Source organism: Bubalus kerabau, chromosome 16 (genome assembly GCF_029407905.1).
Source record: "Bubalus kerabau isolate K-KA32 ecotype Philippines breed swamp buffalo chromosome 16, PCC_UOA_SB_1v2, whole genome shotgun sequence".
NCBI lineage: Eukaryota > Metazoa > Chordata > Mammalia > Artiodactyla > Bovidae > Bubalus > Bubalus kerabau.
Window position 1 is genome coordinate 33804572 of NC_073639.1, and position 21546 is coordinate 33826117.

Genomic DNA, 21546 nt, shown 5'->3' on the forward strand with positions numbered 1-21546 from the left:
ACTTTTCACAAGGATTCGAACGGAGATTCTAAACTATCCTTCACAGAATATAGGTTTGCCTCCACTGCACTGTGCTTTTGTCTGTACCTCTTTCATGTTCTCACCACTTTATAAAGACCTATGGTGGTGGTGGTTTACTCGCTAAATTGTGTCCATCTCTTTGTGACCCCATGCACTGTAGTCTGCCAGGCTCTTCTTCCATAGGACTTCTCAGGCAAGAACACTGGAGTCGATTGCCATTTCCTTCTCCAGGGGATTGTCCCAGCCCAGGGATCGAACCCAGGTCTCCTGCTTGGTAGGAGGATTCTTTACCACTGAGACACCTGGGAAGCCTGTTATGACCACTTTGAACACGTGACTTCTCTCTCCCCAGCACTTTCCATCTTCCTACTTCTTCACTTGAAGGTCTAACAGTCATTACAAGTTTAACATGTTTAAGGAAGAACTTTGATCTCTTACCCACAATATCCAATTTTTTAACAAGTCTTACCATTTCAACTTGTAAATTTTATCTAAAGTACATTAGTACTTCATTTCCTCTGCTACCACTTGACTTTAGTCAAAATTTCCCCTGCATTATTGAAATTAACTTATATTCAGAGTACATCATGAGAAACGCTGGGCTGGAGGAAGCACAAGCTGGAATCAAGATTGCTGGGAGAAATATCAATAACCTCAAATATGCAGATGACACCACCCTTATGGCAGAAAGTGAAGAGGAACTAAAAAGCCTCTTGATGAAAGTGAAAGAGGACAGTGAAAAAGTTGGCTTAAGCTCAACATTCAGAAAACTAAGATCATGGCATCTAGTCCCATCACTTCATGGGAAATAGATGGGGAAACAGTGGAAACTGTCAGACTTTATTTTTTGGGGCTTCAAAATCACTGCAGATGGTGATTGCAGCCATGAAATTAAAAGATGCTTACTCCTTGGAAGGAAAGTTATGACCAACCTAGACAGCACATTAAAAAGCAGAGATATTACTTTGCCAACAAAGGTCTGTCTAGTCAAGGCTATGGTTATCCCAGTGGTCATGTATGGATGTGAAAGTTGGACTATAAAGAAAGCTAAGCGCAGAAGAACTGATGCTTTTGAACTGTGGTGTTGGAGAAGACTCTTGAGAGTTCCTTGGACTGCAAGGAGATCCAACCAGTCCATTCTAAAGGAGATCAGTCCTGGGTGTTCATTGGAAGGATTGATGTTGAAGCTGAAACTCCAATACTTTGGCCACCTGATGCAAAGAACTGTCTCATGGAAAAAGACCCTGATGTTGGGAAAGATTGAAGGCAGGAGGAGAAGGGGACGGCAGAGGATGAGAAGGCTGGATGGCATCACCGACTCAATGGACATGGGTTTGGGTGGACTCTGGGAGTTGGTGATGGACAGGGAGGCCTGGCGTGCTGCGGTTCATGGGGTCACAAAGAGTCGGAGTTCACAAAGAGTCGGACAGGACTGAGCAACTGAACTGAACTGAATTGTAAGTCTCCTATGTGAAGCTACTTTATTGCTACTCTTGCCCCAGTAAGCCAGACAGGCCTTTAAAAACATAGATCAGATCACTCCTTTGCTTGAAATTCTCCAGAGGTTTCCCAATGCACATACAGTAAAATTCAAAGCACGGTTGTTGTTTAGTCGTTATGTCATGTCCGACTCTTTGTGACCTCATGCACTGTAGCACGCCAGGCTTCCCTGTCCTTCACTGTCTCCCAGAAGTTCCTTTTCATTATATCATGTCCTCATATCTAATACTGCTTCAACCATGCACTCACCCCCTATAATTCTTTCTCCCATTTATCTGCTTCATTTTCTTCATGGCATTGATAAGCACCTAAAATTATCTTTTATTTTTATCTAGCTCCCATACTAGAATATAAACTCTATGAAAGTAAGAACCTTGTCGTTTTGTTGCTATCTTACCAGTGGTTAGGGTCAAATATCTATTGAATGAAACAAAATCAAACACGATATATTAATAAATTACGGAAACACAAGAAAACCGATTTAAAAGTTTATCATTTTAAAAGACAAGAAAAAAAAAAGCTTATCTTCAGATTACCTATACTACACATTGCAAGAATAAACAGAGTAGTGTTTCATTTCACAAACTAAATGTACCTTAAAAAGGGAAAGTCTTTTAATTTCTTTGGTTACAGTTTTACAAATACGATATATCTTTAGTCAGCCTATTAAAATTTCTTATTTATCTTTTTATTAGACATTGCAAAAAGCTTAAAACAACAATTTAAGATAATATGCGTTAAATTTTCAGTTTTATAACAGAAAATCTTCCCCAATAACACTTGGATATTAAACTTAAAAATGGTTAGCCTACCAAAAATTTCAGAATTGCTGAAAATTTAGTATAAAGAATGGAAAATGAAGGTAACACATACTTACATTTGGTCCTTGGGTTTCCTGCAGCCATTTAAGGATGTGGGTCAAAGAGAAAGTTTGACAATAATTAAATGTACTGTGTCTCAAAACACATGAACTTAAGCAAAACAGTTAAATTTGAAGACAATTTAATGCTGAAATTAACTATTTTCCAGTTATCTCATATAGGCTGTTTATAAGTTCTCAAGTTTTTCAACTTAAGGCTTTTTCTTTTTTAAAAAAGCTTAATTGAAATATAGTCACAATCAGACAATTCACTCATTTAAAGTGTACAACTCAATGTTTTTAGTATATTCAATAAGGTTGTGTAATTGTCAACTTAATTTTAAAATGAAGTTTATTGGTTTCTTTCTTCATGTATACATTTTTACAGAAAATCTTGAAAATACAGAAAAGCATGTTTGAAGAAAAACTATTTTATCTATAGAAAACCATATTAATATTTTGGTATACTTCTTTCCAACATTTTCACTTCTGCACAGTTTTTTTTTTTGCACAGTTTTTTAATGAACTTACTCTTCTAGGTTTTTTTATACCTATGTCATATCATAGTTTTATACATTATTTTTGCATTAAAAATACTTTTCATTCATTATTGTAAACTTTTAATAATAACTTGCTAAAATCTACTGAATGACTGTTATTTGCCAGGCACTGTTCTAGAAAGGAATAATCATTTAATACTTTAAATAACCTAAGAGATTATTCCCATTTATGAAGGAAAAGTTGAGGCACTAAAAGGTTCAAGGTTATACAGGTAGTAAATGGCAAAAGTAACAAACATAAAATAACCAATCATACAACATTCTAATGTTATAAACCACAATTTAATTAACCATTTTTCTACTGTTAGACATGTAATTTATTTCCAGTGGTTTTATCCTTAGAGTAAACTTCCCAGAATTAATATCACTCTGTCAAGGGATGTGAGATTTTTAAAGGCTCACAATGCATATAGTAAAAATGCTTTCAAAAGGTTGAACAGTCATCAGTAATGAAAGTGCCCATTTCACAACAGCCTCATGGCTACTGTGTTTTATTTTTAAAAATTTTTTGTAATTGCTGCTTTAACTTTATATTTCTATTATTACCACAAACGCTGAACATTTCTTTATATCTGTGCATCAGTTTCCTTCCTTCTTCTGGGAATAGTCTGATGTCATCTTGAAATTTAAGTTAAGAACTGTTTCTAAACCTCAACTGATATTTAAATGTACATGCATTTAAAATATGAGCTTCCTTCGTAAGTCAAACACTTACTTCCCATATAAAACCCAAAGGAACCAGAAGGGCAGTTTATCTTTATTATATAATAGAAATAAAATCTATAAATTGCCTTTTAAAAAGGTATGAAACAATTTTTCACTTCTTTTCATTCTTGCTTCTTCTTAAGCATTTTCTGAACTGACAAATTTCACTGCTGTAGAAAAGCTGGATAGTATCTATCATGCCTTTTGATAACTAAATCTATAAATAAATAAATAAAAGATTTCAAGGTATTATAAAAGGATATAATAAGGGTTTTCTAACAGCAAAGAGGCCATTCGGGCTTCTTTAATCATAGGACGAGCCATTAGTGTTCGTCGTCTCCAGTAATACTAAGGAAAGAAAAGATGACTTACTTAAGAATACAGTAAGTAAACTAGAAGTTTGAGATTAACATATACAACTACATATAAAATAGAAAATTAACAAGGACAAGTAGCACAGGGAACTCTACTAAATATTTTGTAATAACCTATAAGGGAAAAGAATCTGAAAAACAATGGATACATGTATATGTATAACTGAATCACTTTGCTGTACACCTGAAACTAAGACAACATTGTAAATAAACTATATTCAAATATAAAATAAATAAATCAAATTTTAAAATGTAATAAACACATCTATTAAGGAGAGTAGGTGGGTGTCATAATAAAGTCTTACATGATCTCCTGTTCCAGCAAGATGAATGCATACAGGTCTGTATTTGCTGTTCCACTCTTTAGGCACAATAAATTGGAACCTATTTAAAATAAGACGACACATCAGTGAAACTAAAAGGCTTTAAATACAAGCTTTGAATTCTTTAAAGTTCCATAATTAAATTTTTTGGGAGAAAAAATCATTTAGAATTTTGACATTTAAATTGTAAGTGACTGATTAAACTACTGTTTGCCCAAAGATATTGTAAATTTGCTTTGTATTACAGTGTTAAAATATTTAATTATAAGCACAGAATTTAGCATAGTCATTTTCACCTTATTCAATACCACAACTTTATATATGCAAAATGAAATTTCCTTATTTTGTAAAGACATCAACAAATATAATTAAGTCCTAGAAAAACAATTCTTTAGATAGGTCTACTTTTTCTCCTTGCAGGAATAATGCTTGCCTGTACAAGCTGTTGATGTATCAGCAAAATAGTTCATGGTCATCTTTTTTTCAATTTGGAGTATATGACAGGATTTATTAAAACTTTTATGTTTGACGGTAAAAGCAAATATTTTCATGCCCCCACAGAAAATATCTATTTGTCGTCTTCTTATTATAGTATTTGGTCTCCTCTATAATGTTTTTTCCTATATGACTTTAACCATTGTAGTAAGGTATATATAGATAAAATTTACCATTTTTAATTGTACAGTTCAGTGACATTAAGTACATTTACATTGTTGAGCAACCCCTACCACTATCCATTTTCAGAATTTTATCTTCCCAAACTTATTTATTTTTCTCTTCAGTTTTCTTAGCAGCTGACATTCTGGAATAATTATCATAGTAGAATTCTGCTTTCTGTCAGCTCAAGGTTTGACCTCAGATGGTTGCAGTCTCGGGCAATATAAACCTGAATTCTGAGCTTACTTTGCCTGGGCAAGGGAAAACACCACTACTTGTACGTGCTTAGTCACTCAGTCATGTCTGGCTCTATGCGACCCTTTGGACTGTGTCCTCTGTCCACAGGAATCTTCAGGCAAGAATACTGGAGTGGGTTGCCATTTCCTTCTCCAGGTGATCTTCCTGACCTAGGGATCAAACCCGAGCCTCTTGTGTCTCTTGTACTGCAGGCAGATTCTTTAACTGCTGAGTCATCAGGGAAGTCCCACCTACTGTAAATAAATTGTTAAATAGAATATAGACAAGTAAATTTAGGATGGTTTAATGATTATTTCTATTCTATGCCCATGCAAACTAACTCTTAATTTTCTATCTCATGGTCAAAACTACCAATGTTAACAGTTCTGCTTCATTTTGGTCTTCCCTGGTGGCTCAGTTGGTAGAGTCTGCCTTCAATGTGGGAGATCTGGGTTTGATCCCTGGGTTGGGAAGATCCCCTGGAGGAGGACATCCCCTGGCGGGCTCCTCCATGGGTTTGAAAAGAGTTGGACACGACTAAGCGACTAAGCACAATGACTGCTCCTTTCAGTATTCCCAGCATTGTACTGCTTCTTGATATTTTGAAGATTATGCTGGTAACAGTTTAAGTTCAAATGTATACTAAACTTTAAACTTTTACTCTCCCTCCATATTTTAATGGAAAAATACTGAATAATTATTGTAATTAAAAAGTAATTTGAAATAATGACATTGATATTAATTGCATACATCAACATAAACAACCTACTACCGTAACTTTCTAAATAAAAATTCTTACCTAGCAATAACAGATTCAATTGGCATGATATCAGGCACATAATGGGCCATGGGGGAAACAAAGTGTCCATCTAGGATCTTACAATCTGATTGCTCTTCAATCTAAAAACAAGCAAAACCAAGTTGTATACACAAGGATGAAGATATCTCAGTCTATCATAGATGTTTTTCTATTTAAAAGTTTTATTTAATTAAAATATTTTTTTCTTCCTGACTATGTATCATTTTGGAGAAGGAAATGGCAACCCACTCCAGTGTTCTTGCCTGGAGATTTCCATGGACAGGGAATCCTGGTGGGCTTCAGTCCATGGAGTCACAAAGAGTCAGACACGACTGAACACACACTCCTACTCCTAGGTATCCTTTTGCACCATTCTGCTTTCTAGAGACATGGCTCCTTCATTTCCTTTACTTTAGTCTATTTGGGAAAATAATCTATAAGTAAAGCTCATTGTACAAGGACAATTTGTACAATAACAAAATAAAATACTGGTTACAAAAATTCAACAATATAAAGGTTAAGTATAAAAACAACATACAAACAAATTATAATTTACCACTGTCAAATAAGGGTTGACATTATATATATCAGAATGGCTTATTTTCAGGCAAGCTATTGATGTAAGATTCATGTAAGGAAAAATGTCATACTTGCATATATAGCAAAGGCATTTGCTAATATTCAACACCTAACTTTTTTCACCTTGAATAGTTATTTTTTAAAATTAACAAAATCTTTATCAGGATAATAGTCAAAATTAAATCAGCAGTATAGCATCACATACTGTTCATGGGGTTCTCACAGGCTAGTAAAGTAATCATCTCACATCCTAGCAAAGTAATACTCAAAATTCTCCAAGCCGTGAACTTCCAGATGTTCAAGCTGGATTCAGAAAAGGCAGAGGAACCAGAGATCAAATTGCCAACATCCGTTGGATCATCGAAAAAGCAAGAGAGTTCCAGAAAAACATCTACTTCTGCTTTATCGACTACGCCAAAGCCTTTGACTGTGTGAATCACAACAAACTGTAAAACATTTTTAAAGAGATGGGAATACCAGACCACCTGACCCGCCTCCTGAGAAATCTGTATGCAGGTCAGGAAGCAACAGTTAGAACTGGACATGGAACAACAGACTGGTTCCAAATAGGAAAAGGAGTACGTCAAGGCTGTATATTGTCACCCTGCTTATTTAACTTCTATGCAGAGTACATCATGAGAAATACTGGGCAGGATGAGGCACAAGCTGGAATCAAGATTGCCGGGAGAAATATCAATAACCTCAGATATGCAGATGACACCACCCTTATGGCAGAAAGTGAAGAAGAACTAAAGAGCCTCTTGATAAAGTGAAAAAGGAGAGTGAAAGAACTGGCTTAAAACTCAATATTCAGAAAACGAAGATCATGGCATCCGGTCCCTTCACTTCATGGCAAATAGATGGGGAAACAATGGAAGCAGTGAGAGACTTTATTTTTCTGGGCTCCAAAATCACTGCAGATAGTGACTGCAGCCATGAAATTAAAAGATGCTTATTACTTGGAAGGAAAGTTATGACCAACCTAGACAGCATATTAAAAAGCAGAGACATTACTTTGCCAACAAAGGTCCGTCTAGTGAAAGCTATGGTTTTCCCAGCTGTCATGTATGGAAGTGAGAGTTGGCCTATAAAGAAAGCTGAGCACCAAAGAACTGATGCTTTTGAACTGTGGTGTTGGAGAAGACTCTTGAGAGTCCCTTGGACAGCAAGGAGATCCAACCAGTCTATCCTAAAGGAAATCAGTTCTGAATATTCATTGGAAAGACTGATGCTGAAGCTGAAACTCCAATACTTTGGGCACCTGATATGAAGGACTGACTTATTGGAAAAGACCCTGAAGCCGGGAAAGATTGAATGCAGGAGAAGGGGACGACAGAGGATGAGATGGGCATTAAGTAAGCTTCCATAAGTTTTGACAAATTATTTACAATCATATATTGGGCCTTATTAGCATATATTTTATTTCTAAACCAGTATTAGGCTGTGTTGAGTATGCTGTGCCTCACAATACCCATTGATATATGACTGAACTAGTTTTTACTTACCACTCTTCCTTTTCAGGTATTCTTGATCTGACTATACTTCCCAAATATATATTTGAATCCCTCTCAAAATAATTAAAGGATCACTTTATGGACTTTAGTGCTAAACTGAATACTTTAATTGGGATTACACTGCATTTTCTCTAAAAAAAAAAAAAAATGGTAAGGAGACCTAATATATATAATATGAAATTTTAATCCAAGAAATCTTTACATTTAGTCATCTTTGTGCCTCTTACAGTTTTAAACTTTTATCTATTTTAGAAGAATTAATTATTTGAAAAAGGAGGAGGCACAACCTAATGTGAAAGGGAATAATAATTCAACAAATAGTGTTGGGAGAAATGGCAATTTGATAAGAAAAAAAAACACTCTCAGAATCATACAGAATATAGATTTAAAAATTAAGCAAGCTACAACTCAACACTAAAAAGATGAATAACCCAATTAAAAATGGGCAAGGGTTTCATAGACATTTCTCAAATGAATGACCAATAAGAATATGAAAAGATGCTCAACATCACAGTCATTAGGGAAAGGCATATCAAAATCACAATAAAGTATACTTCACACCCATTAGGAAGGCTAGGGCAAGTAGAAATATTAGTAAGGATGTGGAGAAACTGAAAGCATTATACACTGCTTGTGGGAAAGTTTTAAAGTGCCCTTTGGAAAACAGTTGACAATTTGTTAAAAATTGAAGCACAGAATTACCATGTGACTGAGCAATTTCATTCCTAGGTGTATACCCAAGAGAACTGAAAACGTATATCCACAAAACACTGCTTCTGCTGCTGCTGCTAAGTTGCTTCAGTTGTGTCCGACTCTGTGTGACCCCAGAGACGGCAGCCCACCAGGCTCCCCCTCCCTGGGATTCTCCAGGCAAGAACACTGGAGTGGGTTGCCATTTCCTTCTCCAATGCATGAAACTAAAAAGTGAAAGTGAAGTTGCTCAGTCGTGTCCGACTCTTCCCGACCCCATGGACTGCAGCCCACCAGGCTTCTCCATCCATGGGATTTTCCAGGCAAGAGTACTGGAGTGGGGTGCCATTGCCTTCTCCTCCACAAAACACTAGTACATGAATATTCATGGTATTATTACTCATAATAGTTAAAAAACAGAAACAACTCAAATGCTCATCAATAAATGAATAAACAAAATGTACATATTTATACTGGAATATTTAGCCATAAAAAAGAATGAAGCACTGGTACATGGTACAACATGGGTGAACCTTAAAAATCTGCTAAGTGAAATAAGCCAGAAACAAAATGCCACATGTTGGATGATTCCATTTATAAGAAATACCCAGAACAGGTGAATCCACAGAGACAACAAATGAGTGATTACCAGCAGGTGAGAGGCTAGGGAAGTGGCAGGTGACAACTAACGGGTATAGGGTTTCTTCTGGGGGCAATAAACAGTTCTGGAATTAGACAGGGATAGCTGCACATCTTGGAATATAGTAAAAAACTACACTGAATTGTACATTTTAAAAGGGTGATTTTTCTGTATTTGAATTATTTCTCAATGTTTGAAAACTGAGAGTGAGAGTGAGATAAGGTTGGGGGAGAGGAAGGATATCTGCAAGAAAGCATTCTAAAATCCTAACAGTAATTCCTCCCAGGAGGAAAATGGGGAGGAAACAGGGAGGAAAATGGAAATAGGGGATAAAAAGTGGCCCTGAGTTAGAGTTCTGATCTTTACATGGTATGTTTTAAATTTGTTTAAGCCTATGAGTCTTTAGTAGAAGAAAATAGAGAAAATGGAAATATTTAGCCAAGTTTGAGGGAGAAATGTTCTAAATCCATAAGATATAAGGAACTGCTATATGGTATAGAGGAGGGATTTCCAATTTACAAGATCCTGTGTTTAGCAGTGGAAGTCTTTTATCCAATATATAAAAGAGATGAAAGTGGAGTTATTTTGGTTGATGGCAGTGAGGGATGTGAAGTTTAACCATTTGCAGCTCCTCCCCAACAACACTAAATATCCAGTTACATAAATCTAGAAATATTTTACAAAAAAACATGGTTGCTTAAAAACAAAACTATTTCAAAAACATTTTCTCATATTCTCTAATTTTATAGCATTTTCTTTCTATCCTTCTCTCAGTAATTAACTGTATCCCATGAGAATTCCCTGATGTTATACAATTGTTTTGCTAACAACTTTTCATGTGCTGATTCTCTAACTATAGTACTTCCCTGTATTATTTGCAATTCTTCTGAAATGTTGAATAATTTACTTTAACTTTCTTGAGCCTAAAGATAAAAGATGAGGTTCAAAAAGACCCAGCCCTAAATATTTTCTTGTATTTATCTAAGTGTTAAAAATATGCTCCTATATATAAACATGCAAGTTACTGTAAGCATTCAGTTAGAATATATACAATAATAACATTTAAAAAAATATAAAATGAAAAAAATGTATACTGTACTCATGTTTTAGAATTCACTGTTATTATACTCCAACATTCAGCCCACTCTTGCCACACAGTTATATAAAACCTGAATTTCTATAATTGCATTTCTTTCATTTTAATACCTTATCAATGTACACTGGATAATCACTTGAAACCAGATTCTGACATCTTTCTCGATTTCCAATAATCTTTCTGAATTCAAAGAGTCTATTATGGGAAGGGAAGAAAAGGAAAAAAATTCATTATTCCCATTATATTGAGACTGATGAAAAGTAACTAAAAATTAGCAAGTCCAGTTTACAAACTGTATTAAAATTTAATTTTAATAATTAAACAAAAAATTAGGCTTTGGTTTTTTTCAAGACTGAAATTTTGTTTCAGAAAAAACATGAGAAATATCATTGTTCTGAAAATAATTAACATATGCAAGTCTCAAAATTAAAGGTGCAAATCCTGAATTAATTTTCAGATATCCAAATATTTCCATGAGCTATATAGTATATCACAGTTTTATAGTTATCACAAATTCAAGTTATTCAAGAAAGTTCAGTCCTTGAAAACTCTAAGCAATAATTACTAAAGTTAAAAATCTATGTCTGAAAGTTCTTTATTTATAAGTCTGAATTACTTTTAAAAATAGTTCAATTTATGATTATGTGAGTTAAAACTTAACAGCAATAATTAGATAAAAGAAAATAATTTCTTTTTTTATTTAATAGTTAATGCTTAACTTACAAATCACTTTATATTTATAGAAAAAGGCTTTTTTAAAAACTGAAATGAAATTTTAAATGTTTACTAAAACAACAAACTTGGAGCAAGCCATGCAGAGAAACTGCTTACCTTTTGAGATCCTCTGGCCTTCCCCATCCTCTGATAAAAAGTTTTGTAAGGAGTAGTCTCCGGTATAGAATATCTAACTTGCTCACACCCATCAGTAGCAAACAAACATCTACAAAACAAACATTTAAATGACCTTGAAATATTTTATTTTACTCAGCAGGTCAATTTTCTAACTCTCTCTTTACATATTAGGTACAAAGTAAAGATTGATCTACTCTTAGCAACTTTCCAATATACAACACAGTATTGTTAACAATAGTTACTATGCTGTACATTACATCCCCATGACTTACTTATCTTATAGGAAAAAAAAATTGTAACTCTGGTTACAGACTGATGGATGTTATCTAAACTTGTGGTAAATGCATCACAATATATACATATATCAACTCATTGTGTTGAATACTTAATATGACATTATATACCAATAAGATTGGGGGACAATGAAATAATGAGATTAATCTAGAACCTTGAATTTATTCTCTTGCGAATAAGATAAAAGATACAGGAAAAAAGAACTAGGACGAAAGTAGAGAAGATGAAGTAGAGCTCTGAGCATCAGTAAACTGAATTCTCTAAGGCAGCACCTTCCCATTCTCAGCACAGTGACTGACAGCAAATACTCAATATCTGTTGATAACAATAGGAGTGGCTAATATGTAATACTGTTTTATCTGCCAGTCACCATTTAAAAACTACACACACACACACACACACACACACACATATACAAGTTCTTGTTTAAACCTTCCAACATTTTTATGAAGAAAGATATAGTACCCCAAGACAAGTGGAGGATAGGTGATTAAGGTCACGCAACAAGCGGGAGACAGACCTAACTCATGACTGAAGATCTAGCTACTCTTCTGTACTACAGTGCATGAAAAGCAGTAATTAATTAATGTGACCTCTTCTGTACCACTTATCTGTCTTTCCCAAATAGTTCTGAAGCTTTTAAAAAAATATCTGCCTCAGTCTTTTCAAATCGAATGGTGCAGTTTTGATTTGCAGGCAAAACCTGATTCAGGTTCAGGGTTTATTCTACTTAGAAAAATGGATAATGGAAACTAAAAGTTCCATCAGTGAGGTTTCATAAGTACTTACCTATTATTACTCTGAATGTTGGGGGAACCACCATTTACGTCTTATATTTTTACTCTTTGATTTGTAACAAACAAGTTCATTTTAGTGCTCTTCTTTGCATTAAGTGTACAATCTAATCCACCATCAACTGCACTAGCCCTTTATTATTTTTATGACTGGACCAGCAAAAATGTTTATTATTGTGAAGAAATTTCACTAGAATTCCATACAAAACTTCTATCACCATTATTGTATTAAGATATTATCATATTATTGTGGCCATGTTAGTATATCAATGTATTGAAGGAGCAAATCTATCAAATACTAATCATATAGGACTTCTATAATTTATCATAGTTTATAGGAGGAAAATCAATTCCATTTAAAGAAGAGGATGAAAGCAAAAATCAATTTGAAGAATCCTTATGTACTCATTTATTTGCCACTTCCTCTGAAAAAGATTTTTTTAAGCATTTCCTAAAACATTCTAATAATTTTCAATAGTCACTTTAAAAGTTAATCCAGAACTGAATGACATAAGCTTTCTAGAATACCTACAGATGATAGTAAAATACATATTTGGCTTTCTTTTACCACTATACAAAAGTATAGTCAATATTTTAAATACAGTCAGTTTAATGTTAACAAGGGAGAAATGTCAATAATGTTGACATTATCTGTTAATAATTTTTCTACTCAACTGATTTGCATTGTTAATCAGAGAGGGGAACTCCTGTTACTAGTTTTTGTGGCAGTGGCTAAAGCCTTTGTGTGTTATTACTTAAACTTAACAACTTTAGTTACAGCTGAATCTTGTGGGACAAAAAAACCTAAGAATTTCCTTACCTTAATGCACCAACCTCTTAAATAACATTTTCTCTTTTGTTTTTTTAAATAACATTTTCTGACTGAAAGATTTTTAGAACTGGACATGGAACAACAGACTGGTTCCAAGTAGGAAAAGGAGTCTGTCAAGGCTGTGTACTGTTACCCTGCTTATTTAACTTATATGCAGAGTACATCATGAGAAACGCTGGGCTGGAAGAAACACAAGCTGGAATCAAGATTGCCGGGAGAAATATCAATAACCTCAGATATGCAGATGACACCACCCTTATGGCAGAAAGTGAAGAGGAACTCAAAAGCCTCTTGATGAAAGTGAAAGAGGAGAGTGAAAAAGCTGGCTTAAAGCTCAACATTCAGAAAACGAAGATCATGGTATCTGGCCCCATCACTTCATGGGAAATAGATGGGGAAACAGTGGAAACAGTGTCAGACTTTATTTTTTGGGGCTCCAAAATCACTACACTGTAGCCATGAAATTAAAAGATGCTTACTCCTTGGAAGGAAAGTTATGACCAACCTAGATAGCATATTAAAAAGCAGAGACATTACTTTGCTAACAAAGGTCTGTCTAGTGGTCATGGATGGATGTGAGAGTTGGACTGTGAAGAAAGCTGAGCACCGAAGAATTGATGCTTTTAAACTGTGGTGTTGGAGAAGACTCTTGAGAGTCCCTTGGACTGCAAGGAGATCCAACCAGTCCATCCTAAAGAGATCAGTCCTGGGTGTTGATTGGAAGGACTGATGCTGAAGCTGAAACTCCAATACTTTGGCCACCTCATGCAAAGAGTTGACTCATTGGAAAAGACCCTGATGCTGGGAGGGATTGGGGGCACGAGGAGAAGGGGACGACAGAGGATGAGATGGCTTGATGGCATCACTGACTCGATGGACATGAGTTTGGGTGGATCTGGGAGTTGGTGATGGACAGGGAGGCCTGGGCGTGCTGCGATTCATTGGGTGGCAAAGAGTCAGACATGACTGAGTGACTAAACTGAACGAAATTATATACTATTTTCAAGCTTTCCTCAATTACCCATTTCTACATGTTTTACATGTAGAACATGTTTTACATGTTTTACAACTACGTGGTATTCTGACATTGATACATAGTTTGCTGAAAAATCTTTTGCTGTCACCTAGTGAAGTCAAAGTCTGCATACGGTAAGAATCGTCCTATGAAGTATGAATAACCAGATGTGATGTACTAGCAAAGGCAACGTCATTTGAACATTCGCAGAGGCTGCAGAGATGGTGTAGAAAGGCAAAGCTTGGAGACTTTCCCAAGTAGTTAGGAGTTCACTACAATTTGTTGTTGCTGTTTCTGTAACTTTTTAAATAAACTGAAGTATAAAAGTAGAAATCATAAGTATATTGATTTATTTTCATAAAATGAACAACCTGTATTTTATATAGATGCTTATAGTTAAAAGCAGTTACAAAAAAGAAGGAAAGGTTATAAAGAAAAATCAACGTTTTAACTGAGTCTTCAGGGAGATTAGTCAGGCAGATAGAAGATATGCAAACACAAAAGGGAAGATGTGAAAAAAGTGTGACTTGCTGAAATAACACTGAGGGTCCAAAGAATAGGATCTCAAATGAGCAGGAAATACGTTATGCTATTATTAACATTTATCTAGTGGAGACTGATTGTTGACTTTAAAGATTCATAATAATTTTTATAGAGTTTGGATTTGAAGTCTTTACCTATCAGATTCATAGCAAAAAGCTTTCACCATTCCACCAATTTTAAAAATTAGTTTTTTATGCATTCCACATGTTTTCTTAAATGTTTATATAATCAAACCAACCCATTGCACCATATCCAAAAGAACTCCCTAAAACACTGCAGTAAATATAAAATTCAATTTTTTAAATGTTAAATTCCTTTTTCTTATCAGAGGTCACTTGGGATTTTGCTTAATGGGGGTTCATAGTTGGTACCCCTATCATCAAACTGAGTGCTCACACATCTGCAAAAATTATTCTTAGTTTGTAGACCATACAAAAACTGGCAGGTTGGCCCATAGGCCATAATTTGCTTACCCTTGAGCTAGAAAATCAAATAAATCATAGGTATGTCACGAATATCACAACACTGTCAAAAATGCAAAGATAAACTAAAATGGCATAAATAAAATACAGATATTGATTTTAAGAGAATTCATTATGTCAGAAAATTGAAAATGTTAGTTGCTCAGTTGTATGGACTGTAGCAACCCCATGGACTGTAGCCTGTCAGGCGCCTCTGTCCATGGAATTCTCCAGGCAAGTATACTGGAGTGGGTAGCTATTCCCTACTCCAAGGGATATTCCCAACTCTGGGATCAAACCCAGGTCTCCCACATTGCAGGCAGATTCTTTACTGAGCTTCCAGGCATTATGTCAGAGGGTAGACCTAAAATTTGTATTCTATCTAAAATAATTTCAATTAGCCATATTCTCTCTGTCTTAAAATTTAGAATTTGGTAGCTGTAAAAAGTGGAAGCAAGGCAAAATGTTGTGTATACATTGTATGTATATATACATGTGCTGTGCTTAGTTGCTTAGTTGTGTCCAACTCTTTGTGACCCCATGGACTGTAGCTCGCCAGGCTCCTCTCTCCACGGGGATTCTCCAGTCAAGAATACTGGAGGGGAGGGAGGAGGGAGGAGGGTTCAGGATGGGGAACACATATATACCTGTGGCGGATTCATTTTGATATTTGGCAAAACTAATACAATTATGTAAAGTTTAAAAATAAAAAAAATAAAAGGGTTGCCATGCCCTCCTCCAGGGGATCTTCCCAACCCAGGGATTGAACTCAGGTCTCCCACATTGCAGGCAGATTCTTTATCGTGGAGCCAGCAGGGAAGCCCAAAAATATTGGAGTGGGTAGCCTATTCCTTCTCTAGGGGATCTTCCTGACCCAGGAATTGAATGCGGGTGTCCTGCATTGCAGGCAAATTCTTTGTCGGCTGAGCTACCAGGGAAGCCGGAAATATACACACAATGATGCATTGCGTTATTCAGCCTTAAAAAAGGAGTAAAATTCTAACAAATGTTACACTATACGATGCTACATTTATGAGATACCTCGAGCAGCCAGATTCACACATGGAAAGCAGAGTGGTGGTTATCAAGGGCTGAGGGGAAGGGGAAATGGAGGAGGGTGATGGGTGTACAGTTTCAGTTTTGCACACTGAGAATTCTACAGGTGGATGGTGGTGACAGGTGCACCCAATACCACCAAACCATACAATTAAAAATGGCTAAGTTGGTGAATTTTATGCGATGTGTATTTTACCATAAAAATATGAAACCATTTTAGAAGTTGGAGTTGATTTGATTTGATAGTTTCTCTTCAAAATTTTTCAGAGGAAGTAAACTTGACAATTTCCTCTTAACAACTTTCTCAGTAAGCAGAAATAATTCATTTGACCCTAGTAAGTAATTCTATTGACCCTAGAACAGAACTCAAGGCTCTTACTATTCTCTTCAAAAAACACTACTGTGTAATTTAAATATTTGAAGACTTCACTAAGACCTTTAAATAAAAGAATCTGAGAAACAAATCTTCTGAATCAAGTTGGTCCCTCCCCTCCCTCTGCCCCCACCCTCTGTCTTCTCACTTCCCCTGTCTTGAGGATTAGTTCCAAGAACACAGGCTACTTGGGTTTCTGCTTCAGGGTATCATGTAACTCTTATCAAGGTTGTTTGCTGGGCTGCATTCTCATTTGGAAGCTTGAATGGAGAAGAACCGCTTTTAAGTTCACTCAGGTTGTTAACAAAATTCATTTCAGCTTCATTATTTTGCTCAGCTAGAGGCCAGCCTCAGCTGCTAGGGACTACTCACAGCTCCCTACCACATGGCTCTCTTCATAGCAAGTTCACAAAAGTCTACTTCTTTAAGGCCAACAGGACAGTGAGAGTGAGTGTGCTGACAAGATAAAGTCTTATACAGTCCCGCCCACTCAAAGGGAGGGGACTACCCAAAGAAGTAAACAGGAGGGCTACCTTAGAGACTGTCACACGGGGAGAAACCAATTGTACATCTCAGGCTTTGAGTAAAATGACTGGGCTGACACCCTCATGGCTCTCAATGCCAGAGGTGACAATCACCATCTTCTCACTGTACCACCAACAGGAAAACACACAAATTGCATAGATCTGAATAAACATCTGTCTATAAGCAAGTGAGCTCTTGAAAGTTTGTCTAAATCACATTTATATATTTCCATTCACTCAAGAACACCTGCCCAGAGAAACAAACAAAATCCCTCAAAGCAAAATAAAGACCATTGCATCTTAGTATTTTTTTTTTTATAACATTTTGTTTTTTACTCACTAAACAAATTATAAAAGGTAAACTGGCTTCTAAAATGCTGTCCTCATCATATATATTTTCTAATTTAGTGCAATTATTAAAATCATGTAAGTATATAAAGTTTATGTTTAAATTGCTTGATCAGCTTTTTTTTTTTTTCTTTACAGGGTAAATGTCAATATGTGTAGCCTTTGATCGCAGTTCCTGGGGTGGAGCTCCTAAAACTCTTGGAATTCGATGAATGATAGGAGTGTCTTTATGCTAATGAGGTGACTCAAGGTGGGGCCCTAGATAGAGTCAGGATAATTTCTGCCTGGACACCAGAAAGACCAACTATTTGATTAGAGGGCTGACTTCGGGCCAGCCTGACCTCCAAGAGAGGTAAGGAGCCGGAGATGCACTGAATCACATTGCTAAGGATCCAATCAATCATGAAGACCCCGATGATAACTCTACAGACACTGAGGCATGGCAGAGCTTCTTGGTTAATGAACCTGTGTTGGAGAATGATGCACACTGACTCTGGAATAAAAGAAAATGGAAACTTCACACTCCCTCTTATGACTTGCCTCAATTTTCTCTTCATGGGGCTGTTGCCAAGTTGTATCCCTTATTAAGAAGCTAGAAGAAGAATAGTATAGTGGTTTAAGTAGTTCTTTTGAGTTGTTCCAGCAAATTATTAACCCAAGTGGTCACAGGAACTCCCTATAGCCAAGTCAGTTAAAAGTGTGGTTGGCATTGGAAGCAATGGCATCTGGAGGACTGAACCTTTAACTGGTGGGAACTGCACTAACTCCTGTGGTGTTAATCTGTGGGTGATTAACATCAGAGTTGAGCTGAGTATACCCAGCTGCAGTAGACCAAATAGTTGGTCTTTCTGGTGTCCAGGCAGAAACTGTCCTGAATCTATCTAGGGCCCCACCTTGAGTCACCTCATTAGCATAAAGACACTCCTATCATTCAGTGAATTTCAAGAGTTTTAGGAGCTCCACCCCAGGAACTGCGATCAATGGCTACACATATTGACATTTACCCTGTAAAGAAAAAAAAAAAAAAAGCTGGTGAAGCAAATGGAACAGTTTATTCTTTAACCAAATAGCAAAATTCTGAGTTAGTGTTCCATATTTCAAATAAGGGCTTCCCTTGTAGCTAAGCTGGCAAAGAATTCGCCTGCAATGCAAAGAACTGGGTTCGATCCCTGGGTTGGGAAGATCCCTTGGGGAAGGGAAAGGCTACCCACTCCAGTATTCTGGCCTGGAGAATTCCATGGATTGTATAGTCCATGGGGTTGCTTAAGAGACCAACTCTATATATTAAGATATGCAACTCTAGCATATAGAAAAGACAATACTGAGTGATAAATGATAATTTTAATTATTTTATTCTTTGGATCTTTCTGGAATTGTTCAAAAAATAGTATTGATACATTTTTGTGTACATTTATCACACTGTAGGAGAACAATGGCATGTCATTACAACACAGGACTTCACAATTTTTTGCAAGTATTTTAGACTACTTACTTTCTTTACAGTGGCAGGAAAAGAATGGGGGAGGATGGTCCATATCTTCCTGTTACATCCATACCATCAACAGCAATATGCATATTCCAAGTTAGTGTAAAAAAGAACAAAATCCCAACACTCGTGTTTTACAGTAACAAAAGTATGTGAGACAACCCATTTTTCTACATCATATTCTTCTGAGTTGGTAACAGATAAACAAGCTAAAACAAACACACAAAAGCAGAAAGTTGCAGGACTTTCCTGATGGTCCAGTGGTTAAGATTCCGTGATTCCAATGCAGGGGACATGGGTTCCACCCCTGGTCAGGGAATTAGGATAATGCATGCCACACAGCATGGCCAAAAAAAAAGAAAAGGTAGAAAGTTGCCAAAGAACAGGAAAAAGTGAAAGTGAAAGTGTTAGTCACTCAGTGGTGTCCAACTCTTTGTGACCCCATGGACTATAGGCTGCCAGATTCCTTTATCCACTTCAGGTAAGAACACTGGAGTGGGTAGACACTCACTTCTCCAGGGGATCTTCCCTACCCAGAGATTTTAACTCGGGTCTCTGTCATTGCAGGCAGATTCTTTACCATCTGAGCCACCAGGGAGACCCCCAAAGAATGGAAATGAACCTGAGAAAAGTGAACTCTTCAAATATTTTGTAAAGTACTATATTTATTGTTGTTGCCGTTTAGTAGCTAAGTCCAAAGTGTCCAACTCTTTTGCAATCCCATGGACTGTAGCCTGCCAGATTCCTCTGTCCATAGAATTCTCCAGGCAAGAATATTGGAGTGGGTTGCCATTTCCTCCTCCAGAGGATCTTCTTGACCCAGGGATCAAACCCTCGTCTCTTATATCCCCTGCATTAGGCAGGCGGGTTCTTCCTAGAAGCCCTCTGGGACTCTGGGGTTACATTAAAAGCTCAGTTGTTAAGTGGTGTCGGACTCTTTGCGACCCTGCGGGCTGTAGCCTGCCAGCAAGGTTCTCCGGCAAAAATAGAGTGATTTGCCATTTCCTTCTTCAAGATCTTAAACCCCATTTCATCACTAAGAACAATATAAAAAACCAAGTTTTCTGGGATGCTCTAAACTTGTAGGTTTTTCCAAGCAGGGCTAACTGCTATCCAGTGCCACCATAAACAGATTTTAATCCAAACCCAGGGTAAAGATAACTCCCATTTACCATGAGAAGGTACCATCTGGAGCCACATCAGATACTTTTTAAAGCCCTCGACTGACATTAGTGAGCTTCTGCAGAAACCGGACCCACTTTCCAAGTGTGTATCAAGCCAGACTGACACAATTGTCATCTATACTTTTATATAGCCAACGCAAAAAAGAAAAACAAAGTGAAACAAAAATAGAAGTTCTAGCACAGTGCCAAGGAATGAAGTCTTTCCTAGAAATGTGCTCCATTGCTAAATCACACTCAATATCTATTATGCCATCTAGTACTTTCATCTCTTATCACTCTGTACATAAGCATTTAAATGCAACCCTAATTGTTTCTGGACATTTATCCTCAAATGGTTGATACACACATATCTCAAAGGCATACATGAAATTATAACACCATGTATAAGAACTTTAATCCACAAAAATCTAGACTTAATTTTTACATTTTTAAATAACTTATTTTCAACACAAATTGAAGTAGCAGTTTATACTGGAGTTAAGATACACCTGATATCCTCTATTAAAATTTACTACCCTACCTTGACAAATTTAATTCCTTTTAACCTTACACTGCTGCTGTTGCTGCAGCTAAGTCACGTCAGTCGTGTCCGACTCTGTGCGACCCTACAGACGGCAGCCCAACAGGCTCCTCCGACTGGAGAAGAGTAAAAAAACAACTTTATTTATTTGTTTGGAGGGGTATCTAGTCTAGCTGTCTATCTGCTATGTATTCTATTCTAAGCAGTCACCTAGGGAAATCCAACAGGCAGACTGTCTCATAGGCTTATGTGAAACATTCAGCAAATAATCAAATTTCAAATTTAGTTCTACTTTTCCACGGGCTTTAAAAGAAATAATTAGGTTTTTAAACATTTTTAAAAAATGTTTACTTTGAGTGTTGTATGTTTCCTAAGAAATGATTTGTTCTTTTTTTTTAATTGGTACAATACACAGAGCTTATTTACATTTCATCAGTTGTTTCATTCCATGTACTTCTGCCATCTAAAGTCATCACTTGGAGGCAACAATGGAAAACAGCCGTGTCAGAAGACCTGGGTTCCTCCACTAGCAGTGTGACCTTGAGTAAGCCACCTTAAACTATAAAAAGGGAATAACAGCTGGCCTAATACATAATAGATAATTATTTCATTTATATAAAAATTGATAATCTATTTTGAAATATTTTGAGAGATATGGGAAAAGATTCTTCTTTACATTTTTTTCATAGGAAGACTGGTGCTGAAAAGCA

At 36.2% G+C, this 21546-nt stretch overlaps 1 protein-coding gene across 5 annotated transcripts in view; it reads right to left on the reverse strand.

The window, feature by feature from the left end:
* The window catches only part of ABHD18 (abhydrolase domain containing 18), a 39754-nt gene that overhangs the window by 16589 nt on the left and 1619 nt on the right, over positions 1-21546 (reverse strand). For all 5 annotated transcript variants that reach the window (XM_055550659.1, XM_055550661.1, XM_055550658.1 and 2 more), the window contains exons 2-7: positions 11386-11494; positions 10665-10749; positions 6036-6136; positions 4325-4403; positions 3907-3993; positions 2399-2424 (exon numbers count right to left, since the gene is read on the reverse strand). In XM_055550659.1, the coding sequence (XP_055406634.1) occupies positions 2399-2424; positions 3907-3993; positions 4325-4403; positions 6036-6136; positions 10665-10749; positions 11386-11477 (470 nt within the window). In that variant the 5' untranslated portion in view covers positions 11478-11494. The remainder of the gene's footprint in view (positions 1-2398; positions 2425-3906; positions 3994-4324; positions 4404-6035; positions 6137-10664; positions 10750-11385; positions 11495-21546) is intronic.